This window comes from Bactrocera latifrons, unplaced genomic scaffold (assembly GCF_001853355.1).
Source record: "Bactrocera latifrons isolate USDA-ARS-PBARC rearing strain unplaced genomic scaffold, ASM185335v1 scaffold_195, whole genome shotgun sequence".
Classification (NCBI taxonomy): domain Eukaryota; kingdom Metazoa; phylum Arthropoda; class Insecta; order Diptera; family Tephritidae; genus Bactrocera; species Bactrocera latifrons.
In genome coordinates this window covers 386,073-413,251 of record NW_017535463.1, presented here as the reverse complement: position 1 = coordinate 413,251, position 27,179 = coordinate 386,073, and the positions used below count along the sequence as shown (strand labels likewise).

The 27,179-nt window shown below is 37.3% G+C and overlaps 1 protein-coding gene across 2 annotated transcripts; it reads right to left on the bottom strand.

Moving 5' to 3' along the window:
• Positions 1-12,894: 12,894 nt before the first annotated feature.
• On the bottom strand, positions 12,895-20,129 carry LOC108967679 (facilitated trehalose transporter Tret1-2 homolog). Of its 2 annotated transcripts, XM_018931253.1 has the most exons (8): positions 20,070-20,129; positions 19,559-19,781; positions 14,961-15,183; positions 14,758-14,893; positions 14,415-14,609; positions 14,195-14,343; positions 13,964-14,123; positions 12,895-13,896 (listed from the first exon to the last, which is right to left on the bottom strand). In XM_018931253.1, exons 3-8 carry the CDS (start codon positions 15,081-15,083, stop codon positions 13,004-13,006), a joined length of 1,656 nt encoding a protein of 551 aa, XP_018786798.1. In that variant the 5' UTR covers positions 15,084-15,183; positions 19,559-19,781; positions 20,070-20,129; the 3' UTR covers positions 12,895-13,003. The 2 variants fall into 2 exon arrangements, with proteins under 2 accessions (XP_018786798.1, XP_018786797.1); XM_018931252.1 differs by lacking the exon at positions 20,070-20,129 and having other exon boundaries at positions 19,559-20,062.
• Between the last annotated feature and the right edge of the window lie 7,050 nt (positions 20,130-27,179).

Genomic DNA, 27,179 nt, shown 5'->3' with positions numbered 1-27,179 from the left:
ACTAATAAAAGTAGTAGACCTTTAATAAAAAGTCTCTGATAACCTCGGCATTATGTTTCGCGTTGATTTTGAATTTTCCGTCCATAAAAATTTTTCGCTTGAAATGTTCCATCCTCGTAGGCGTCAATTATTCATTTATTTCAGCAGTTTAAAGACGACGTTATAGTCTTACGATTGAGATAGCTTTCCTACCGGGTTTCATGAAGTTGCGAAGGTGGGACTGTTGACAATCTAAAAACATATCTGGCGTTAATTGGAGTACGAGTAAAAAGCTACTGGTGTGGTAAGGATTACTGACCGAATTGCTGCAAATTGCTACTATCATGTTCGATGAATGGAATGGAAATCGACAGGACTCTGCCGCTACAACAACAATATGAATGGTAGAAAGCTGCGCAGTATATACAATAGTTTTGCGTTGTAAAATCGGATTCTTCCGAAAATATCATATTTTTGTAGATGTTCATTTGTATTGAATTATTTGACGGTAAGAAGGTTTGTATCATAATACAATCGCAACAACACTGTAATAAGTTTCCATTCAATGGAACTTTCTAGAATTGAATAAAAAACTAAAATTAAATTATACCATGAAAACAATCTTTTTCATTTCAGAAGTTCAATATTTGATCTTTCGTACTTAATGTTAAGTAAATGGATGACGTGAGTCTCATGTCAAGGGTTAGTGTAAATGAGGAAACGAGGAAAAGCGAAGTTGCCTTTAAATTAAAAGTAATTTTGTAAAGTTGAACCAATAGAGTCTAGAAGCAATAAAACTAAATGCCGAAATAAGTAAGTCTATTAGGTCGGAATAGTACATACAATCTTCTATGTAGTTACTCAGTAATTACTTAAATACGTGCTCAAAGTATTCCCCACCAGATGTAATACACTTACGCCAACAATTTTTCCAGTCTTTGAAACACTTTTCACAAGCACTTTTTAGGATGGCCTTCAGCTTCTTCAGCGAATTTTATTTTATTTATTCCATCGACTGAAAACGGGCGAACACGAAGTGGCAATTTCAGTTTGAGGAAGAAGAAGAAAACATACGTAGCAAAATCTGGTGAATTCGGTGGTTGATCGATGGTATTCATTGCATTTTTGGCTTTAAATTCGAGATGTCGATCTCTCTTGCCATCTCTCAAACATTTTGCTGGCGACTTTCAAGTATCATTTTCTATACTCTTTTAATGTTTTCACTAGTTGAAGAGGTCGAAGGTCGTCCAGAACGAGGCATGTCTTCAACGATCTCTCGACGTCTTTAAAGGCTTTGTACCACTCGTAAGCTCGTATCTTTGAATCACCGCACGTCTCAAAATTTGAGATAAATTCTTCGTTCTATATTTGTGAAAGTCGCAACCCACTTCTGATCTGTACTGACTTAAGCAGCTGCTGTAAAAAAAAAAACTGGTTGACAGATCGTGCTCATATTTGGCATGGTAATGAAGTACAAGTCTACCAACTTAGCAAACAATAGTTTTTTGAAATATAGTATATCAGGGAATATACTCGCAATTGCCATAGTGCAACCCTGCGCAAATGTCTTCTGAAGCATGCACAATGTGTTGTGATTCATGCTTTACTGGTGAAAGTAGTTTTATATAATTTTTTTTTTAAATATTTTTAATTAAATTTTTTTAATAAATTTTTTTTTTATTATCATCTTCAAAATAGGCTTATTTTGAGCCTGATGTAGTTCTGAAAAAAATGGTTGCCTTTTAATCCCAAATCGACCTTGCCGATTTCACAGGATATTTTTAAAATATAAAGTATCGAGAAAGCAAAAAACAAAATAGATTATTTGAAAGTATTGCACCGGTATAGCCTCTTAACAGAAGTGAATGAACGACTCGCATGAACCATGTTTTCGACGACTTCACGACCATCATTGAATGCTTTGTGTCTCTAAAATACTTTTGTTCCGGATAAATTAGACTCTTTAAAACAATTATGCGACAATTTCCACGATTCTGTTTATTAAATTGGCTTTTTTATGCCAAGAAAGAGTGTATTCAGTTTGTAATACCCAGAAGTGAATATCCTTTAAAATATATACATACATACAWATGTAAATGATCAGCGTGACGAGTTGGGGTCTATTCAGCCAAGTCCGTCTATCTATACTTCTGTCTGTCTTTACATACGTAAAGTCCCTAAGTTTTTAAGAAATCGATCTAAATCGTCCTTTTCTCAGCAAGAAGCTGCTCATTTGTTGGAATCACAAGCATGGAACGTCTTTTGAATAAAGCTATCACACAATAGATCGATCATAAGATCAAGATTTTGTATGGAAAACTTTTTTATTTATGAATGGCATAAAAGCTTCGGTGCAAACGGAGTTAGTTGTTTTTCCTGATGATAAATAGTTTGAAACCTGTTTGTTGATTGTGGTTGACTTGATTCTTCGAAGCTAGTTTAACGCTATCTTACTGAAAGTATTAAAAAGCGTGAATTCTTTGTTGAAGTTTAATATTTTACATAACTGTAATTTCTGCAGATTTGCTTTCGATTAAGTTTTGTGAACGTGACAAATTAATTTGATTTGACAAGAACTAATATCTCTTTAGTGATATTTTAGCATTTCGTAACTCATTGTGGCAATCCAACGCCTGATATTTCCAGACAATGGTTTCTTACTAGCTTTTAATTAAATTTGTTTTCCTTCTAATACGTCCTAAGCGAGTTAAATTTAAAAATGTGCAATTGTTATGAGCCACCAACCATCAGCCATTGTGGCGGCTACCGCTTTCGACATACTAGCCGAATTCATTGCCCAATTGTGCCGTTGACTAATTTGAGCGTCACATGCATAACCGGAAGATTTACGGCCACAAATGTGGAATGTGCTACTGCAACTGCAATCGGCATCGACACCTCGGCTATTAAAGAACACATCGAGCGCAGACGAAATCCCAGCCGTCTAGGCGCAACTGAGCATGTAACAGCGCTCTCGAAGCTTTGGTATCGCCGACGGCGCGATTCTTCTACATACGAAGTCATAGCTGCAATAATCGGCAGTCTGCGGCCAATTGCAATTTTTTTCAATTAGTATAGCTACTGTATTTAGCTGGTCTATTAAATCTTGTTAACTGCCGACTTTTGCCATAAATAACTTGGAATATAAATTCTTTTCCGCTGGCAGCTATGCAAAAACAATCAACTCTGCTGCATCTCTGTCTGTATGTATGTGTACAGTAGCAGAAAGGCTGCGCCGTTGAGTAGCACGCATAAATCCGGATGCGCATGCGCTCACCCTTCTTCTCGCCGATGTGCGGCTGGTGATGGCGGCAGTTTAAGGTGAATGAGAATGCGGAGCTCGTAAAATCGCAATTGCGTCAGTGTGCAGTTCTTCGTTTTGGCGGTGGTCGGTCAGGTCAACGGTTAAATCTCGGTTTGAGTGTATTTTAATGGTTCGCTGCAGTCATTCGTACGCATGCCCATAAAAGGGTGCGAGCCTCTTGCAGCAGATAAACTAAACGTATCCTCTAAAAAATATTAACTGTTAAAATGCTTTTCAAGCAGTGACTGACTGAGCTTTTTAAATGTAAAAATAAATGAAATTAAATTAATAGATTCCTTTATTATTTGTTAGATAAGTGCCTACAACCAATCACTTGAGTAAGTTGTACTCAAAACTGCAAACTTAAATAATTTCTATGAAATTCGTCGAATACTGAAACTTTTATTCTCACCGCCGTCGTTTAAACTTCGGTTCTCGGCTGAAGCGTTTCTCCGTACATATGTGTCTGTTTCGGCTTGGCCTATTCCTGCAGGCTGCCCCATTTTAGGTGCATGAAGATGGACAGCCGTTAAATTGATTTGAATATTTTTAAATGAACTTCAACTTATTTTGCATATATTTTTAAACGATTTGCTAGCACAAGAAATTGAGGTTATATGTGTGCATGTAGGTGTCCAAATAGTCGATTAGACAGACCGTGTTGTTGATTGTTATGGAGTTTCATACTCTTTTGATAAAAACTAATTAGAATCCCTAACCAGACAACCAATAATAATTATTCTATAATACAATGTGTTCAATATGGATTTGTCGATTTAAACTGCTCCCACAAGCTAAATCGACAAAAAATATAACTTTTTATGTTCGCCTTAAAACTGATCTCCATATTTCAATCAGAGTGAGAGTTGTTTGGTTACTATGCGAAAAGTACAGTTGTCTGCCGATGTTAAAAGAAAGAGATGAATGATAGGGGAAAAAGGACAATTATTTGAAACGTATGTAAAGTTTCATTTCAATCTGTCAATTATTTCTTTGTTTACAAGCCATTTAGTGTCGCCGTGTCACAGTATTTTTAACAATGGAAAAATTGAATATCGTGTGGTGATAACATTCTTATTTCGGAGGGTGTAGCATCAAAAGAAATTCACGAACGAAGTTAAAAGGAACGATGTAATGATTGCTCACCTTCAATTAGAACAGTAAAAAGATGAATTGCTCAAAATAAAAGTTGTCGCAAAAGCCTTGAAGACGTGAAGGACGTTCAAAACGCGCCTCAACCATAAAAAATCATTGCCAAAAATACGGAGTATGACTCTGGAAGATCGTCGATTGACTGAGAAAGATTTTGCAGCGGCTCTACACAGCTCATTAGACAGTGTGAACCATATTTTAAGTGAAATTTTGGGTTTAGAAAGAAAGCACAAAATACATTCGAATGTGACTTTCTCAGCAACATTTGGAGAAATTTAAAAAGGATAAAGTGGATTTTATGCGTCGATTCAACACTATGGATGAGATTTGAGTCTATCACCATGATCCTGAATCAAAACAAGAGGCTAAAGAGTGGTGTGAAACAGGTTGTTCGGCTTCAAAAGGAGCTCGTGCACGGAAATAGGCCAAGGAGGTTATGCCATCAGTTTTTTGGGATGCGAGAGGTAATTTTTTTTGTGGTTTACTTACAAACTGGTAAAAAAATGTATTCTGAAAATTAAATTCTTTTGGACCAACTGAAGGAAAAATTCGTGCAAAAAGACCCAGTTTGCAGAAGAAAGAGATCCTTTTTCATCAGGATAATGCACCGTGTCACAAGAGTGTTTTGACAATGGCTAAAATCCCTGTATTAAAGTCCGAATCGTTGGATTATCCACCATATTCACCAGATTTGGCCTTCAGCGATTTCCACCTATTTTCAGAACTCAAAAAATGTATGCGTTGCAAGCGTTTTTCATCAAATGAAGAGGTTTTAACAGCTGTTGAAGCATTTTGCAGACTTTCCGGATTCTCCCTTCAGGAATGGGATCCACAGATTGGAGGATCGTTGGAGCTAGTGTTTAAATGTCCAGCGAGATTATACTGAAAAATAAAGTGTATTTTGAATCATAAAATTGTGTGTTTCTTATCAAACAACAAAACTTATTGAACAACCTTTATAGGACTATAGATATTGGCTCTAATCTCTCACCGCTAGATGTGTCTGATATTAAACTTTCATAATCAAAATATCCATCAGTAGTTCTAAATCAACCCTCGGCCGAAGATTTCAAGGCATGAATATTAATATCGGACTTTTCAATAGGGATGATGTGATTTCTAAATGTCGTTTCGGTAATTTTTTGAGAAAGAATTTGGACTTGCACCCATATGAAATTGCTTTCACTCAAGAAGAAGCCATTGGACCAAGATAAAGAGTTTTTTAAGAAAAGCATCTTCAGCCATCATTAACAATCATTACATTCACTTAAATTATCAGTTTGGTGTGGATATTTGTCTAGTGGAATCATTGGTCCGTACTTCTTTCGAAAATAATTTGGTTCCACCGTTACTGTCAATGGAGAGCGGTATTTATCGAAGATAACCAACTTTTTATGGCCGCAATTGGAAGAAGTAGATCAGACTGAATTATTGTGAGAAAGGTTTGAAGAACCGGTTATTTTAAGAAACTGTGACATTGAATAACCTCCAAGAAGATATTATTAAACATCATTAGGCTACTTCTTGTGGGGTTATTTTATGTTTTGGTCTTTAGCATTAAACCAGACTCTCTTCACGTTTTAGAAATCAATATTGAACGTGCTTTCAGGACATATGTACGACTTGGAATAGAGGGAAAAATACTTAAAAAGTGATTTCAATTTCAATTGAAATTCGTTCCTGCAAAAGAAGTCGTGGAGGTCATTTGAATGATGCGATATTCAGAAGTTAATTGTTTCGATTCTACTGTGTACTGAATAAAAAAATTTGAGTTTCCCTAACAAAGTTCTTTTTTTTTAGGAAATCATATCACTCTTATTGGAAAACCCTGTATAAATTTGTATATATTTTAAAGATTTTAAGTAAACCCCAACAGTAGAAAATTTCACCAATTTTCTAATCAAATTAAAGCGCTTGGGCATATTTGGGCGCTGAATGCATATTTAACTAACGGCAGTTCTCCCCTAGAAATGAAAAAAAATCACCCGTACAAAAAAGGATTCAGGGCATAATGAGGGAACAATTGTAGACGTTTTGCAAATAAAAAAAATATACTATTGAAACGTAAGCGTCAAAGAAATTGGGAAAAAAGCTTCCGGAACGCATTTATGTCTTAAAGGTGCCATTTATTTATTTCCAGTGAACACTTGCCCAGCAACAGTGCGAAATCAAAATTAATGAATGGCTACTTCTTTGTTTATTTATTGCCGAATTTTCTGAGTTCCTATCCATGCGCACGTTTTAGGTGCAGTGGGCGTGCCTCAAACGCGTATGCTTAAAGTGTGAGTTCACTTACACCAATCAAACCAACAATCTGTTCCATCCGGCAACGGCAGCCGAAACAGCTAATCGGAACCATAATGATTGGGCTGTCGTGTGGGCAATCACTGGCTACTTATGCTCACCTGCCGTTCAGTAAATGCAACTCTGCAATTTATTTTCGCCCATTGTTGCACTCCTCGACCGTGTGCGCACACAATCAGAACCTTTAATTTTCCAAAAACGCAACCAACACCTTCGACGATTTACGCTTCATTCGATCGCTGCATCAATCGATCGGCTGGTTGCGAAGTGTAATGGCCCACCGCCGGCCAATGCACGGTGCGCATTTGCCAACCACGTTAACGTGACGATCTGTAATTAGTCTTCGAGTATTTGCATTGCAGCGCAACCCCGAAATGCAAACCACAAGTGACTCGCTTCCAGCAACGATCGCATTGCGAACTGCACATTAACCGATCGCAATCTTTGGTGCAAAGCGTTAAAATGTCGATGAAGCTCAGTGATGGTGCTGGGAAAGGTAACGGGGAGTTGGTAACGTCGAGTTAATATGTTGAGCAAGCCGCTGTTGTTTTTGTTGTTGTTCGTGTTGGCGGTGCCGAGGTGTGTAATCAATTTTTTGCCATCAGTTAATGTTTGCCTTAACATGTGAGGGCTTGCCGTAAGTGCCTTCTCGATTTTTGGTCGCACTTTTCTCAAATGTTTTTTGTTGGTTGGTTTTCAGTCATCAGACATTCTCCCCTACACCGAAAGGGTTACAAGCCCGGCCATTCGTGGCACGCGTCCACTTGTTGTAGCCTCTCAACTCTAATTATCTTGACTTTAATGATGTAAAAATTGCGATTACAAGAGACTTAAAAGTATTAACAAATTTGTTGAAATGTTTATGTTGCATGTTGAGTTAGCGGGGAGATCCCTAAAAGACAGATTGTTGTAATGACTGGCCAACTTCATTAATGATTATATGAAAAATATATATATGAGTAAAAATAAGTCAGAAAGCAAGAAAAAAAAAAAAAATTTTATTTTAAAAAGCATTGTATTATTCTCTTTTGAAAGAAAATTCCTTTGAAGATTATTGTTGTTGATCTCAGTTTTTGAGATATCGGTCTGCAATCATTCTCTTGTCTTTTTCTTCCCTTGAAGCTGTTCATTTGTTTGAACTATTAATATCGGACCAATTTAGCATATAGTTTATATACAAACTGATCAAAATCAAGTTCCTTGTCGCGTCCAACGCATTTCTTGAACGGCGGTAATATCAGCCTTCACTCTAACGAGGAAATCAACCATGTGGACAGCGGCACCTTTCCAATTAAGGGACCAGGCATTCCAGGTGCATCCCCTTAAATCGTTATCCTTAGCGTGTTTGCCATGGTCGTCACCAAAAGGAGGGTCTCTCATCCGAGGCTGCTTGTGCTTTTTCATTGGGTGCGGTTTTTAGGTGGCGGGTCCCAAACCCAGCACACAAACCTGTGGAGGAAAAATAGGTGTTACTGAAAGTTATTGTTCATGAGGGTTTAGACATAGGATAACTAAACGGAGTCAGCTCTCTAGAATTGTAGTTTCAAAAGCTCGGTTGTTGCTTACTAGATCCACGTAATTCATCAACTTTCTGTTACTACTTCACTACTGCCGCTAAATCTACTTGGATCTTTAAGTAAACATTTATTTTCCTTTCCTAATAGTGTCTATAATCACAGCCACAACACCACATGCTTACATATTCAGCCTTTATGTTGCACCATTCGCAACACCATCACCACTAAACACCCAATAATTAGTTGTCGGTCATTTAAACCGTTATCAACGGGCCGCAGCGGCTGCAGGTTACGAGGAAATTAATCACAACATGTTCACAAATTCATTGTTTGTTAACCCATGATTTTGGGTAATAAAAAGGCATGCAGTTCGCGGCCTGCGACTCTTTAGCAGCTGCAGCCGGCAATTTTGCATGCAACACGACAAGTGCTGGCAAAAGGGGCAGAGCTCGAGGCATACCGAATTGCTGATGACAATGATCACTTAGAGAATTTTAACGAAATTTTTAATGGCTTTCAATGAGAAATCAATTTTATGGCTTAATATGTGCGGCAAGAGCGCTTGCGGAGGGTTGGCGGGCGCGGAAATGCATGCGACCAAAAGCGAGGCACACGCAAGTGGCGGACGGCAACCAACATGCGGTATGAATAGGTGTGTGTCTGTAGCGTGCAACAATTTTGGGTGGACGCTACGTGGCCAATATAATTAATAACAGTTATTAGCGTGCGAGTGGTGCAGTGGCTGCGGAGATGCTTGCAACCGCGCGTTGTCCTTATCGGCGCATAAAAATGACGCGTTGTTGCGGTGTTTGTTGTGATTGCATGCGTTGAGGCGCTAAAATACGTCGCAGTGTGGCAGTAATTACCGGCGGAAAGTACACAAAAACACATACACACCGGGTCATGTGTTGGTCATCGCTTGTCTTTACGGTTGCATGCAACTGCCGGCGGCTACGTGGCGCACACAATGCGACGAGGCTGTATAAATTACGGTACAAATGCTTAACTGCGCGGAAGCGTTTCGTTTGAACGAACTACTTGCATCAGAAGTGGCAAATTGGCAATTTATCTTCTCGGTGCGCGGTACACTTGCCACATCATCGAGGTGTCTCATATTTCAGCGAAATTTGCAACAGATTTGCTAATATCCCACATGCGTTTCTATTTCTTGTCCGCTACATCGCGGTGCAACATTAAGTGGCATGTTTATATTGGCAACACCTGTTTCGTTTGCAACTGCTGCGGCAGAAATCAGCGCGTGAAAATTCACACCTCATTGAATCGCCATTAAATTCGTGCCACACTCGCAAATTTATGCATCACTCATGCGTACGCAACGGATGCGCCTCATGCATCACACCAGCATAGACAGCGTATTAATGCCGCGCATGCTCAATGCAAGCGGAAGAGGAGAATCCACGACAGAGGGTCGCTAGGAAGAAGAAAGGACGATCGCTCAGCCTTTCACCGCTCCACAACCTCGTGACCGAGTCCAAGGTATTGTCAAACAATGCCACATATTGTGGCACATGGACGTTGCAGTGATGATTTATGATGCGGTTGCGGTGTGGCATATGCGTTTATGGTGACACTCTGTCTGCAAGAGGGGAGAAGGTCCTATGCAGGACACAGCAAGCAAATAGAAAGGGAAAGGCAGTTTCACACCCCACACGCACACACAAAAACACATCGCAAAAACCAAAAGTGTTTGTGTTGCCACAAAAGTGCTTGAATGTGCCTTTTGGTGGGGTTACACACAAGCAAACACACGGGCGATCCTTTGGCAGTTAATTGTTTTCGCTCTTTTTGTGGTTGTTTTGATTGCTTTGCTATTGCGTTAATCTATTCCTGTCATTGTTGTTGTTGTAGTTGTGGTGTGATGGCAATTTGATTATGTTGCCATCGCATATATTTTACTTCCCTGTTGTTATTATTGTTGCTTGATTATCTTCGGTACAGCATAATATTTATGCCACTTGGGTGAGGTTAGATGAAAAAAAAAAAAAAAAACCAACAACAACAATAATTATATACCCACCGCAAGCGCAGCACATTAGAATTCACAAATGTTTGCCAATAAAGTACGACAGAATAAGTTATGCCACTTCGGCAACATCAACAACAACAACAACAATGCATAACATATATTTCAGGGAAAGCGAAGAATCGCAGGAAAACAATGAACTCACAAATGTGTTAATAAAGTTGCAACATGCTTACATATTGTCCGTGTGTCGATAAGTGTCTTGTTTTTTGTTTTTGTTGTGTAATATATTTAGTCAATACATTTTGGATGACACTTTGAATCGCATAAAGCGATGAATGAGTGTAACATTCGGAGATTTGTCACAGGGGTCTCGCGGATGACCAGAACACCCAGATTGCATGCGTACACACTCTGTTCAGCTAGCACAGTAATTATATTTGGCTTGCAGTGTTTTATCCCTTAATAGCCGATGAGATGATTAAGTTGCTAAGTTCTAACATTATCTTCGAATAAAAAAAAAAAAAAAAAAAAATAAAAAAAAAATAAAAAAAAAAAAAACCAATCAATGTTTTTCTTTAGGAAGAGTGCGGATGATGTATTTGGCGAGTTCTGAACAGTTCATGTATAATGTGATCGAATTTTTCCCGAACTGAAGAAATAAATCAAAATATATCTTGTTGTAGTACAAATCAGTATTATCGCCTTCAAAATAGGGTCCACAGGCAATTCAAATGGGAGGCAAAGATTAATAAAATTTTTCATACACATAGTATAAGCCACGGTTGGAAAGGTCTTCAGCAAATTTGGTTTTTTGGTTTCGTCTTATATCTGGAGCAACATTCGTTAAATTGTCCGAATTGTGCATATATCCAATCAATCGTTCCACGTATCGTTCTCAGAAATTATCCACTTCATGACTGTAGGATTTTCAGCTACGTTGTAAAGAATTTCTACTCGACTTCGTTTTTGCAAAAGATTATGATCTTTTGATACAAGTCTAGCATTGGCAGGCTTCAGTAACCAAAATGGTTGAATTGATCTCTAAGAGATATTGAAATACTCAGCTATTTATCTGATGCATGGCAATTTTCAAGAAAAATTTTTTTAACCTACTGATGTTGTCGTCATTAACAGAGGTATAAGGACGACTCGTATGAACGAACTTCACTAAATGCTTCGTGGTACTCAAATCCGTGTTCGTGAAAAAGTAAACTCCGAAAAACACTCCAGCAAAAAAGTACTTAAAAGTGACAAATTGAGGTGTACGGAATATAAGCAGGGTTAGGTTAATCTGGTGGGCCAAAAAGCTACGCACAGACCAGTTTTGGTCCTTTGCGATACCAGTTGAGTTGAGTTACTACGTCCATGAGGAGTAGTCATTCGTTAGGACTAACAATAATATTTAAACTCAGCATGGTAAGAAACGGAAGAAAATATATAAAAAAAAATTTTTTTTACCAAAAGCCATATATTTGTATTTCTATAGATTCAGGTGACGCTGTGGCAGTAAGAGATGCGTAATAGCACCAAGCTCGATCTGAGTGCCGTTTTGGGCTTTAGGATGATCTCGCTTCGATGTAGGCCTTGAAATCGAAAAATGGAATTAACGGATGCATTTCTTGTAGCATAAAAGCGAAAAAAATGAACTTTAATTTGATTTTGTGGTGTGAGCGGAGACTCTGCTGTTGACTGGGCCAATAATGTATGCCAAATTTATTGAATATATCATATATGGTAAATATTAATTCCATTCCATACATTTTTGAATCAGTCAGTCTTTATGACAGCTATGTGTTCGCTATCGATGGCTCTGACAAATAAGCAGTTTCTTTGTGGGAGAGGACGTGTGCAAAATTTCCGACTGATATCTTAAAAACTAAGGGACTAGTTTGCGTCTTTACTGATAGAGAGACCTATAAACGGATACGGCTTACTCAGCTCTAATTATTAATAATAAAATTATTCTATAACAGAAAATAAATAACATAAAATAAAATATTTATTCATTCTTACTAACAAAGAAATTTGGCGTATGTCTAGCAACACGATTCAAAGGACGAAGCAACATATTTTTCATAAACCTTATCAACAATAACCTCACAAATCCACACTCCACAACTTTATGGGGTGCTTAGCAAAGACGCAAACCAACCGAAGCAATGTAATGTGGGTTCCATTTCCAAATACATTGTTTTGCTCCGTACAGTGAGTACTGTACGAACCTAAAAGCAATCAGTGCAAAATTTTCACAACAGATGTCGCAAAGCGTTATTAGAACCTATATTTTATTTTATTTAAATTCAAAATATAGCTCTGGTTGTTAAAACGAATACTACATCAAAGTTTATTTTACATTGACAAAAGTTTACATATTCACATGTGTGTATATAGATAAAAAAAATTTTATTGTTGTATTTAGAAAAATTCATTGTAGATTATAAAATATGCCCGTTCTTGGAAAGTGGCTTACTAGTTCCTTAAAAATTTTGAAAGGTATCCAGTACTAAAGATATTGCTTTTTGCTGCGTAATACAAACTGTACGTATTATAACAAATAGAAACCACCGAAAGTCTTTCAAGTTGTTGTTTTATTAATTTTTCAGCATACTTCTCCTTTATGACATACAAATTTAATTGGAAACTCGGGTAAGCATCATAGTATAAATAATTTATTTAATGTTTACTTTAATTACAATATATTCTACAACCAAACAATTCATAAATAAGTTCCTACAATAGATTACATAACTCTAAAATATTTTACGCACAATCATCCGTTTCATTTGCCTCACAGTCTTCGTGCAGTTTACTCAGACGCTTGATGACCTCATCCAGCTCATACTGTGAACTATAAACGCCCGCGGCGACCTCTATTGCGATCTGGGACTCGCGGCGCGCCACTTGCGCGTTCGTTACACGTCGTCCGGTGCGGAAGTAGTTCTCAATTTCCAGTAATGTACGGCCCTTTGTCTCAGGCACGAAGAAAATGATGAACACTAATCCGAGTAGTGAAATGAGACCGAAGCCAGCAAAACAATTCGTCGTACCGATCAGCGCCTCTACGCTGGGATACAATTTTACAACGGAGAACGAGAATGTGAGTCCCACGAACAGCGTGAAACCGTTGGCACTGCCACGCACACGCTGTGGAAACACCTCGGAGATCATCAAGAATGGCAGTGTCAGCATTCCCAAAGTGGAGAATATGATGTGTAGCACAATGCACATAATTGGCAACAGTGGAAAATATTCGCCGATGACAGGCCACCAGCCGTTAGCCGCTAGTAGAAACATGGCGACTGTCATGCCAGTCGCTGAGAGCATACCTGCTGGCCGACGACCCCAACGCTCGAAAATCGTGCCCATGAAGAAGGTAGTGGTGATGCGTGCCACACCGACGAAGATGGCCACGAGCATAGGATCTGCGGAGACACCGGCGCTGGTGGCGATTTGTGCAGCGAATACAATTACAATGACAATGCCCGAGAACTGTTGGAAGAAGAAAAAACCCATCATCATGATGAGTGGCTTGTGTACTTCGGGTGAACGTATGGCCTGTAAGAGTGATTCGCTTTCGGCAGCTTCTCGACTCTGGTCGGAGTTCTTTTTAATCATTGCTAATTCCTTCTCGAACTCGTCATAGGTGGTTTTGTCTAAAGACCACGAGAAAATGTGTTACTCGCAGAAACGTATTACCTGAGTGTACTCTTCACAACTTACCGTTCTCAGAGAGCCCACGGAAATACTTCAGCGATTTACGCGCCTTCTCCACAAGACCTTTCTGCATCAACCAACTGGGCGATTCCGGTATTGGTAAAACACAGCAAAAGGCAATGCATTGATAAATCGCGGAAATGAGGCAAACCAGTTGAAATTGGTCCTGCAATAGAATTCGTAAATAGTCTGTAATTGTCTGAGGCATTCTAAAGGTTGGTTGACCTAATTACTTACGCGTATCAGAAAACCCAGCACATACATCAGCAATATGCCCGTGGCTATGGCAATGGACGAGCCTAAAATCAGACGACCACGCATGAGCGGCAAACTGATTTCCGCCGCGTAAGAGCCAATGGGCGACAGCGCTGCGCCCATCATAAGACCTATTTGAAAGGAAGTAAAATGGAATGAGTAAGTCTTTTTGACAATAAGTAATGAAGCGACTTTTTTTTACCTGACACAAAGCGACCAATTAACATTTGAGTGAAAAGAGCATCTCTGGAAGTTTGGTAGGGTGCCGTGGCTAACAACGCCGAACCGATCACACCAACTACATTGGTAAGCAGCATTGTCTTCTTGCGACCAAAGTGATCCATCAGATAACCAACAATCAAACCGCCAATTGGACAGGCCATACTATTGATGGATGCTGTAAGAAGAACATCAAACCTTAACTTTCTCCAAAAATATCATGGTAAGCGGCGACTCTATTAATAAGCTAATTGTAGGAGCAGCCAAATTACAAACTACTTGCAAGTATATTACTACTAATACGTTATAAGATTGTGTCTGCTTACCAAACCAACTGCTTTCCTCGGTGCTGAGTTGATAAATATCATCCTTACTTGTCAGTTGACCCAATGAAACGGAGGGCAATGCGACCGACATGCCAGACGCCACAACACAGGTGTTACCAAGCAGCACCATAAGTTCCTGAAATTGAAATGGGAAGTAAACTTCAGTGGAAAATTTGGAAATTGAATGCATGATGTATAATTACCTGTCGTCGCACGGCTTTCTTGCGTTCGCCAAGCGGTTTCGTCGGCTTCTTTTTCAGCGCTTTTGTGATGAGTGGTGAGAGCGCAAGCGTGCTGCCCTCTATCTTCGCTAATTCAGAATTCATTTTCTAAGTTTAGTTCTGCTTACAATACTACTAATACTATCAATATTTTGGCTTCAATAAATAATATGTGATTATTATAGTCTTCTTCGGCTGATGTAGGCTGCAAAAAGAAAAGATAAATCTTATAAAATCTTATCATGTCGGCAAATTTGCCGCTAATTTAATTGTGGACGAATATTCAGAAGTTGGAATTTGAATTGTGTAACTAAATTTTATTGAACGCAAATTGAGAAAATTTGTAGGCATGTTTGATTATCACAAGGACAATCATCAGTCTTAGCCAGTTTATATTAATATTGATGAAAGGTGGTTAGATTTGAATCAACTAATTAACCTTCATTAAGTACTTAACAAATTTAAAATTTATCCACCAACCCAGTGAATTTGGTAAATCTTGACTCTTTTCCAATCCTTGAGGAAGCTGAATGTCTGGGTAAACTTAGTGGAATAGTGATTTCAGCTGCCCCCGAGCGGAACATCTCGTCTATCTTTTCATTTCCTTTTATTCCTATAAGACCGTGTACCCAGACGATATTAACCGATTTATCTACCGAAAGCCCAGTTAATGCCTGCTTGCATAACCTAACGCAATGGGACTTAGTACTGTCGCTGCGTGTGTCCTTAATTACCGCTTTGCTATTCACTAGACATTATGGATTTGCCGGTTAGAGTGGAAGTCCACTTGACACCTTCAGTTATGTACAAAAATTGGTTATGGATGACTGCATTATTTAGTTTGTAACTTCTTTTGCGAGTGGAATACAACAAAAGCGCGCTCCTGTTCCCTGTCGGGGAGAAGTAATAATTTAATGAACAAAGTGTCCCAAAATATATAAATATAAATAGATCTGAAACGATCTGTAGTAGAACGGGAAAAATACCATCCGTTCCGGCTGGTTTAAAAGATTTGAAACTACTAAACACTTTGGTAACTTCTTGTATTTATTGGGTGAACATGAGATCTTCTTACTACTACCGCTACTGGATAATATGACAAGTTGGAAATGTCTCGCTCTTCTTATTTAGTGCCCTACAATCTTCATTTGTTTGGCTGTAGTCTTTCTATTTTAGTTTCTGACGTTGCACTTACGTTGTGTACTTGACCATGTGTGGCCGAACGTCCCAACATTGGTCACTAACCGAACCGCATAGCCGTTTTAAGGGCCCTGTAAGAGTACCGTCGAAGATTCTTTAGTCCCCATTTGCAAGGTTTGTTTGTCGCGGAATCTGATATTCGAAGGAGACAAGCATAATGTATGCGTTGTGTGAACTTTTCTACTGTTAAGTCTAATCTGACATAGAACAATTTAATATAGCTTTCACTGTATTTTTTATTTTTTAATTGTTTTGACTGTCCTATCTTCTCAGTTGCTTCGAACTGGACACTGTGTGCTAAATTTTGCTAAAATCGGTTCAGTAGTTTAGGAGTCCATCGCGAACAAACAATGTGACACGTCATTTTTAAATATAAAGATTAGCCATATAATTAATCAAAAATATGTAGTGTGTATAATAATAATCAGCTGTAAAAAGTGTTGGAAATTCCCTGGTATGCATCATACTTTTATGCTATACCGCGGGACAATAGACCATGTGTCGCAGTGCAAAACCTCAATCTTTCTAATATATCTGTGCTATACCGAGACCTCTATGTCAAGCTTCTTGATATGACGTTCTAATATTGCTGTGTCACTAACGTTTGATTTGGATTCAAAAATAACAAAAATGCAATTGTTTCAAATATGAAGTAGCCACATAGAAATTAACAAATAATTACAAAAATCATACATAGTTAAGCTCCCGTAAAACTTATTGAACTCATGAACAATTGCTTATCAATTTATTTTGTGCGTGTTTATTTTCACACGTTTCGAAGCATTCTAATCGACTTCACGCTCAGGTCGTGTGAGTTCAAAGTAATTTTTCATTTCAATAATCTCTGTCTGCGCGATTTCGGGTACGTATGCTTTTAAAATTAACGACTTATTAACGACTTTGGTGTGATTCTGGTGTCGTAAAGCATCGAAGTGATCAGTTTTGAGAGCAGTTTCTTTCAAGTGGCTTTGGAAATATATTGAGTGCACTTGTCAGTAAAGCGACTTCTGATAAAAAGAACTTATTATCTTTCAGCATTCAATTAATAGGTACAGCAAAAACAATTGCAAGAAATGCATAGTTTCCACATGTCAAGGTTGTCAATTATACTCCAATAGATGTAGGTATGTTTTACACGGTCTCGTGCATTTCCTTTCATTGTTATGATTTAAGAATGACGCAAATAATAATAAAAATCTTCTAATTAATTTGCATTCCACATTTAAAGTGGCTGATAATGTCAAGATTAAAGTTTGAATGACATAAAGTAAGGAGATATCGAAACAGCCGCCATCACCAGAGAATAGTAGTTAAAAAATGATAATTATGAAGGTAAAATTGGAAACAAAATCAAATTTACTGATAACTTTTCGACACCCACAAGTGGTGGAGGTGACGAGAATCCAGCTAATATTGTAGATAGGGACAACTTGAATTCAAGAATTCAATCGGAGTCAAGCGTAAGAAACGTAAGAAAAGAGCTTTTACTGTAGGTGTTCTGAAAAATCGGCGAACGATATTTTTACTGTTCTATGTAAATGTGTATAAAAGGTATCTCAAAATTAATATAAGTTTGAAATTAAACACAGGGTGTCTCAAAATTACCGAAGATTGAAATTTGCCGCCATTTATGTAGTAAAGTATTGACAACGCTGAAAAAAAATAAATCTACAGCGAAAAGTTTAGGCTTAGTAAAAATGGAGCGTTACAAAATAATACAACGAGTTTGACAGCTGCAGTTCCAAACTTTCATAAAAAAAATGGTCGAAATAGCTTTTTAAATCAGTGAACTAGTAGAAGTAAGCCCCACCAGTTGCAACATACTTATAAAACCGCTTTTTCCGCTTATCGAAACAATTTTTTTAAGAGGTTGCTTTTTCTCATAATTTCAAAAATTGTCATTGTTTAAATCGTAAGCAACACTGTTGGCGTTATTTATTTATGTGAATGAAAATAATTGCACTTCAGACATAAGGCCGATACTTGAAAGCCAATCAAAGCTGGGTGTTGCATCTGATAACATTTCAATTTCAATTGTCATTCTTCAATCGAATACAATATAAGTATATTATTGTAAATTATCTGTAAATTGTAATGCTTAAGAATTATAAATACATATATGTATGTACAAATATACTACATGTACTACTTAAGGGTAGTTTCAGTAGCGGAAAAGTACTCAAGTAAATACACACTTTAGTGCCAAGTTCAGTCGGGAAATTAATTATATTTAATTATAAAAATTAAGAGATTCTGAAATTAATAAAATCTGGGGCTAAGAATAGATGTGGAAACTGTAGTAATATAATATTAAAGGAGGTGCCAAGAAAGAAAAATAAAAAAGGAAAAGTTAACTCGAAAATCAGGTTTCGGCAGATGCTTTTGATATCTATCGTCTAGAGATGTTCTGAATCTAGTTTCATATATAGATTTTCGAGGAATACGCTAATGGAAAATGCTCTAAACGAAATTCAAAGCAAAATGGTCTAGGGTGTCTGTTTTTCTTCTACTTTACTGGCGTAGAAACCTCTTACGAGGATGGATGGAGTTATGTGTAGAAGATCACTGAAGTGAAGAAAGTTCTGCCATTCACTTGGAAGTGGCCAGAAACGATTATTTTACATATGACTCAAGCAGTTCAAGACTTCCGGTCTTTGACCAAGTATCCTCTGGGTAGCCTAAGAACATCCGTTTGAAGGTGAGCTAAAGTGAGAAGGCGAAACACCCCCTACATAGTTGTGTGCTTGGTTTGGTACTCGCCACGAAAAAACACCCCCAATGAAAAATAACAACCTGCTTCGTGTGCAGGTTGAACAAATAATTGTATATATGTATACCCTCAACAGTGTATATATATGATCAGCGCGACGAGTTGAGTCGATTTAGGTCTTTATACATGGAAACTAGTTCCTCAGCGTTTAGATATCGCTATTTGTTTCCAAAAAGCTGACCATTTGTTTCGAACCACCAAAATGGGACCACAATGATATAAAGCTGTCATACAAACTGCCACGTTTTTCTTGTCTTATCAACACTTTACTTGGAACAAAGATTTGAAAGAAATTATCTTGGCCACCCTCTCTTGAATCAAAAAAATATCGAACCACTAACAAGCTTGTATTGAATATTTTGGTATTGGATTTCCTATAGGGTATTCTATATACTTTTTTATACAGAAATGGTGAAATTCATAGCTGGAGCTGCAGGGTGTGTAATATTTGAGTGTACATTTTTGGGTATATCAATTAAATGCCATAAAAACATCAACGCCGTGCAGATAACTGTGGAGACAGATGTTAATTATGCATATACACGGATATAACAGATATAATATATATACATGCATAACAAAAATATTTTGCTAATGCTACTTTCATTACCTGTTTAGGACTGTTTTTGGTTGCCGTGTCAAATCCGCCGCAGTCTATTAATCTTAGTCCACGCTGTGATCAAATGGCGTCTCGTTTTGGGTTCACTTAAAGGCACATTATATATTTTGATTTTAGAAAATAGTCCTTTAGTTGCCTCTTTGGTACTTTGAATCGGTCGTCAGTATTGTTAACAGACCAAACTTAACACTTTCATTCGTCGAGACACTTATACCTATTATTTTAAAAATAATTTCAAAATTGTATTAATATTTTCTATACATATTTTTAATTTTTAATTTCACAACACCGAATCTTAGCAATGCTACAAAGATAGTTGTCTCTGATTAATAACAATTGATAAAGTGTTAAAGCTTCTGCACAATTCTTCACGCCAGTGAGACAATGTGTTTCGTCAGCGCGTCCGAACTCGCTGATACCAGCTGTGGTTCTGAGTGAGTGATTCTCATTTAGCAACGAAGAAAGGCTAGCTTCGACCGCTTGCTGTTCTATCAGGCAATACTTGATACTAATCGGTGAGCTGTTGTGTGATTTAGCGTTCTCTAATCAATATGGAAGTAGCGAGACGCAATAACTGTAACTGAACGGCACGCGCAGTGGCCAACTGATTCGCACTACCAAATTTAGCCGAAGCAGTTTGCTGTTATTTTGGTTTGCGCTAAAACTTTATCTCAGTCGACACTTGTTATTTACACGCTGTGTTCAACTGACCCAATGCGATGCTTTTGCTTGTCACCAACTCCGTCGCTATCTCGGTGGCGATATGACGTCACGCAACAGATAATTACCGGCTGACGGATTGACGGTTGGCGGTTCGATTTGAAAGTGTGTTTGCTGAATGCTTCATAACTGGTAATGCCACCGCCGATACTGCAAGTCGCTTTCGCGCTCGCCGTTGCGTGGTGTCGACCATGATGCGTAACCTTCGGAACGGACAACGATCACCTGCGCTCTTATCTCATTGTTTGCAAACGTCACTTGGTCAGTATATTTTATAAATTTGTTCGAACATTTCACAACAGCAGAATAATTTGACGACCTGAAGTGATTAGAGTGAGTAAATACTGTGTATAATGCGGTGATTCGGTATCGGTGTCGGCATGTGCTTAGTCATGTTTGTTAATTTCGGCACTTGCACCGGCTTGTTCAAATGATTTAACTTGAGTTATGGCAACAGCTGATCGAGGAAGCGGTTTTTTTTTTGCAAGCTGAATTTTATTTGCTGTGGCGTGAGAGTCTCTCGTGCGTAGCTGTCTCTGCGCTTTCTTTGGGGCCGGAAGTGCACTTGAGAGTGAAGATACACAATATTGCCAACAATCAATTATAGGAAATTCCACAAACTTCACTTATTTAGATAACATTTGTAGATAATTTTTTTTTTGCAAACTTGCATAAATATTGTCGTCTGTTTTCATATTCATTTTCACAGAATATCGAATCTTGTAAATAATTTTTTTTTTCAACTGTCTTACTTGGATGTAAATTTTTTTCTAACTGTATATATGCATCATAGGTAATTAATCAATTTTAGATAAAATAAAGATGTAGCCTTTTTTGACAGGCGACGCGATCGACCTTTCCAAGTGACATCATTTCGCTCTATGGTCTCTTGAAAAGTTCCAAAAAGATCCGACGTTTTTAAGTTCTTCAAAATATATACCTGTGAGAACGTAACCGTAAATGGCCACCGCTATTGCGCTATGATAACCGTTTATTTGATGCCTGAGATTGAAGCTCGTGGTGTCGGCAACATTTGGCTTCAATAAGATGGCGCCACTCGTAAAAGTATGCTTTAAAACTTTGATCGAATTATCACACTGCCTATGGCATATTTATTAGTAGAGGCATTATAACGTCTCTCTTTGTTTACTCTTATTTCATATAGTACATATGTATGTATTTATATGTAAGTGTTTATATTCGTCAGCAAAGTCAGTTAACGCTTTATCTCTTGCAAAAGCTTTAGCTATCTATCAATCACGTATACGATGTGCGGCTCTCAGTTAGTTTGCAATAATATTTCAATTTATTCTATGGTTCACATTTAAGTCTGTACAACAATTCAATATTTTTATTGCTTTATTATTATGGATCAATGTGCGCTTTCTTGATTACATACATATATTTTTTTATGACAAGCCGCATGTATGACGAGGAGACAGTTATTTGTAAAATTGGTGAAACAACACTCATTTTGCCGCAACAAGTGTGCGAGATAAGCGTGAATGCGTATTTTATGTATAGTATATGGACGTATGTATGCATGTAAGTATAGTGATCACTGATTCAAAAGTTAACTGTTATTTGAAGTGTACACATTAATTGGTTTTATACTATTTCGTTTCATATTTCTTTTTAGGTTTTGTTATTTGTTTTTCTGCTTTTAGAACGTCATTGATACTTTTTATCTATTTAATTAGAATAAACATTTCTCTTATGTTGAACAGAGTGTACAAAACGTGTTAAAGTTTTTTTTGGCAACCGGTGAACCACCATAACAACAGCTAATTGCAGCAATTAATTTCTGATTAAATTCTCAATCGTATTGTTTTGTTTTGTTTTTTTTTTTCGAATGTGCAAACGTAGATCAAAGTGCTTCGAAATGAAGTGGTAGACACGAGATAAAGTGGTTTCGTAATATTTGTCTCGTATCTTACTGGGAGGAGCGCATTTCATTTTTTGTAGTTTTGAAAAGTCTACCTTCTACGATGTTTAATATACATACATATTTCATAAACTACTCGCACTATATAAGTAAAACACGCGATATTTCTACCTTTTACTAGGGTGTGATATTAATTGAAACGGGTATTAACCTAATTTACCATAGATCTGTTCTAAATTGACGTTGCTTATTCGAACAAAGCATTTCTGTTAATCCGCTTGTTAAAGTCTCCTTTATATATTGGTACATATATTTACTTATACTCCTATAACCCGACTATTTTTTAACTCTACTCAGTCGAAGTAAAGTTAAAACAACTGTTCTTCAGATACTTTTTAATATTACAAACTTAAACTACTTGCTGTCGAAGTTTCATTAGTGTTACAAACCTGAACCTAGTTGTGGGTCTTTTAACAGACCATTGGAAAATCTTACCAGAAGTAGAAATCTTACCAGGAGCTGTATGGAAGAAGATGAGCTAGAAACAACTTAACACTTACTTCTTGATTGTCAAGCCTTAAACACTTGGGAGCGCATATCTTCAGACATCCCACCAAACTGCCGATTACGATAACAAAAATATCAGGGTCAAAAGTGATGTAYTGCGCCTTCGAAAAGCCTTCGTGATCACTCAAATCTATTGAAACTACCTAACACCAAGTAAGCCAAATTTTATTGAAAATTAAGTGGCATTTAAATAATGTYTGTTGAATATTCATAAGTTATAAAGGGTGATCCATTTCGAGGAAACTAAAAATTTAATGGGAATTCATATTACATATTATCATTCGAAAGACTATTCTTTGGCATTTATTTTTTCTTATTATATATCTTATTTATTTTCTCCTTCAAATGTTAGCCGCGGCTACGCCTCAGATTTGCTATCGGTTGAGTTCAACTTTCGAAGACGTGATGTTTTGCTCCAAGACCTGATTCGAAGCGAGAGCAAAAAATTTGAAATTATGTGCTCACCCAAGTGTCCTCTCAATAAATCCATTAATTATTGCCATGTGTGGGAAGTGGCGGCGAAATGTTGCAACCCAATGTCGCCGAGACCACAAGTTTCACTTTCAGACCTGAAATAGTCGCTTATCGATTGTCATTGACAGCTACGTTCACACCGGCATCGTTCTCGAAGAAATATGGACCGTTGATTCTACCACACCAAACTGTGGCAGCTCTTGAATTCCTATCTAATGCGGCAATTGTACTCTCTTACATGCCCATAAAGCCTCATCGTTGAACAAAATTTAATTAAGTGAGGTGAAGAGTCATTACCACAAACTCTCTACTTCCGTAGTGACGGCAGATATCGAAAATGCAGTTTAAATGATTTTAACTCTGGGCTGGCGCAACCTATGACCTGCTGCTTGGTAGCAGTTTTTGATGTTTTAGTCAACCCAACTGACCTAGATTTGCAATTTGTGATACCACAAGAAGTTGAAGTTCGTTACTTCAAGCGAAACTTTTTTTTTGACGAAATGAGTTCGTATCGATAATACCGAAATTCAAAACATCAACGAACATGCAGTTGAGTTGAAGCCATCTGGTTTACATTTTACCATATTGAAGTGAATACAAATAATCTATCATTAATTTGAATGTGGTTCAAATCACCAGATAACTGCAAGTGTGTGCCCTAATTTTCGTATTAAACAGTTAAGTTGGAACTGAATTCGCGGAAAATTAAGTGAATTCGGTTGCAACCCACAAACACCACTATCAGCAATCCACTCATTGCTGGTGGGCTAGAGCCAGTGTACGATAACAGTAATGCCTATACGGATGTAGGCCTTAAGTGGCATGTGCTTTAGCGCCACAGTTGACAGCTGCTGCACTAGCATAATAGCCACACATTTCGCGAATTGCAAGTTTTACTTGCGTGCTTGGCAATCACGCATTCCCATATAGTTAGATGTAGTGTGACCCGGCAGGAAAAGTATTGATCGAGTTCAAATGTTTACAAATATTTGATAAATATTATGTAAGCGAATATGAAAATGTCTAATTAACTTTCGAATTGGTATACATATATACAAATCCCATAAACTTTAAACTGGACATATTCGATTTTTTGGGGGTTTAATCACTTTACATTGTGATTAAAGAAATTTTTGATAATTAAAAAAATAAAAGCTCGCTTAATGTTGATGTGTGAAGTAAAAAGTTTAAAAGTCATACAAGTAAATTTCAAGTAAACCAATTTTCCAGCAGCACCATAGCTGTTGCATGCACTTTTCGATACACGTAAGTGGCATTGTTATTGTTGTTGCCCATCTGTGCGCGCATTGAGCGTTACGATTCCATTAGTGTTGGCAACAATTACATTAAAAGGCATCAAACTGGCATTAGCGTCAACTTATGTATATACCAGCATATACCGGCATGCGAGCACACTAACGGACAGTAATCACACGCATCTGTAATGCACTTTTAGCAGAAAAAAGTCGCGTTGCATGGCTTCAATCACACTATTCGCCATTGGCTCGTTGGCCCATTGCCTGATAACGGTGGCTTCGCTTGCCTTTCTAGTAGCCATTTTGCGTTGCCAAAGCATTGGAAAGTTTCAAACTGAAATGCACTGATAGCCCCTTTCTCTCGGCACATCATAACATTAAAGCACTAAAAGCATTGGTTGGAGCTTCAGCGGCTTATGGTGTTTTGATTGCGAGTAGTTTTGGTGCATATTCCAAAACAGAGATTTCACGTTACTAAATTGCGAGTAATTAAGGCAATTAATTTGTAATCCAATATTTTATATTGAAAAATAATTTTACTAGAGTTGTTGATGATTTTTTTTTTTAGTTTTTGAATAGCATGAGAATGAAATATTTCGGGCCAGAACTTACTAATTTTTTATTCAATGTACCATAAAAGGAAACATAAAAATATATAAATTCTAAATATTATTATGGAACGCAATAAAAATAAAAAAATGAAAAAACGAGAAAAACATTAGTGATACTTATTTCAATAGCCTTTTTTTGACAGATCACGCGTCAGTTAAGTTGTCATGTTATTTTTGTTCAGTAAAGGTATTTGATCATGGAAAGACTTATGCCTGAATAACGTTTACAAATCGTTCAACTTTGTTACGAAAAATTCCGTTCTGTAAAGAATGTGTCTCACGCGCTTCGCTGAGCTTATGGTCAACATAATCGATCTACTGAGCGTAATATTCGCAACGCCATCACCCATCTTGAGACCCAGAATTCATTATTGGTTAATATTCAGTGAAGAAAATACAGCAGTCGTAGATGTAGAGTATACACGAAGTCCGTGGGAGACGATTGGCGCCAATCGCAGCAACTCGGACTGACGTGCGGAACGACTTAGCGAACTTTACGTAAAGATCTAAAATTGTAAGTGTAGAAAATATAGGTTGTCTAAAAACTGAAGCTTCGCTCTATGAGCTCTTGAAAACTTCCTAAAAGATCCAACATTGTCGAGGTAAATTTTGTTCAGTCATGAGGTCAATTTCTGATTTATTTCACATTGGGTATGTAAAAAAGAAAAGTTGATGCATTTGGGACGAAGAGCAAACTGAAGAGATTCAAAAGCTGCCACTCCATCAAAAAAAAGTGTGTGTGGTGTGGTTTGTGTCCTGGTGAAATCAACGGTCCTTTCTTTCTTCTAAAATGATGTTGCTGCGAACGTAGCCATCTTGGCGACCGATATTGCGCCATGCTAACCGACTGATAACCAACTGAAATTGAAGCTCGTGATCTCGTTGACATTTGTTTTCAAGTCTCGCTTCGATTCAGACCTTGGAGCAAAACATTACGCTTGTCATTCGTCAGTTACCAATCTTCAAAAAATAAATGCCAAAGAAAGTTCGAAGTTTCGAATTTATGTGGTTATTTCTTTAAAAAGGTAGGGAACCCCGARATGGATTTATAGCACTCTTCACAGCTAGTTGTTACGGCATAAAAGGGTATTAAAAGATCTTTGTCTTGATTTTGATCGGTCAGTTTGTGTGGCAGTTCGCAAATCAGTTGCAGCGAAGACTTAGAAAGTAATCTATGCTGAATTTAGTGAAGGTAGTTCCTCAAATAAAAAAGTTTTATATTTTCGGCCGGTTTGTATAGCAGCTTTGTGCTATAGTGGTTCGATATCGACAGTTGCGAAAAATGTGCAGTTTATTTGTGTGAAAAGGAAGTGTGCAAAGTGTAAAAAATCGAAATTGGTGTTCTTAATGATTTTTACTGACCGCGCKGCGAGTATAAAATATACCTGATTTTTTTATATTCAATACAAAGCTAGGAAGCTGTTACCATATTTCAAAGAACTATTGAATATAACAGGAAATAATAAAAAATTATATTTAAAAATAAAAATGACAACAAAATTGCTTATATTTGCTAAAACTACCAAATATCCTAACGATATTAATGGACGGCAATGGAATTTGAGTTAAATAAATGGAGAAGCTGATACACACTCGTTAAAAAAAAAGAATATATAATAATAACATTTTTATAGAAATAAAATATTTATTTAAAAATATTTCGCTTTGAAATATTCCACGCTCCAACTGTGTATACAAATGCCTTTTAGAGAATATTTACACACTAAGTTTCTCAATTCAATTGCGGCCAAAGCTGATGAAGACCATTTGTATATGAAGGTATGTACACACAGAAATTTCATACACGTGTATTTGTGGTTATTTGCATATTTTTTTTAGAAATAAAAACAAACACTTTGCTTGCCTAACCTTCGCTTTGAATTTCCAATATGCAAATGAATAAAAAATTTCAATTGCTGTTGGCTTGCGGCGGTGAATATGAATTAAATATTGGTGACATGCTCTATTTTCTAAAGCGTTGAAAGCACTGCGATTGARTGGAAATTCTATAAAGTTTWGAAATAAAAAATAAAAAAATAAAAGTATATCTGAATGTCAAAGAATGGTAAGTGCTGTTCGCAAGAATGCTTCGCAATGGA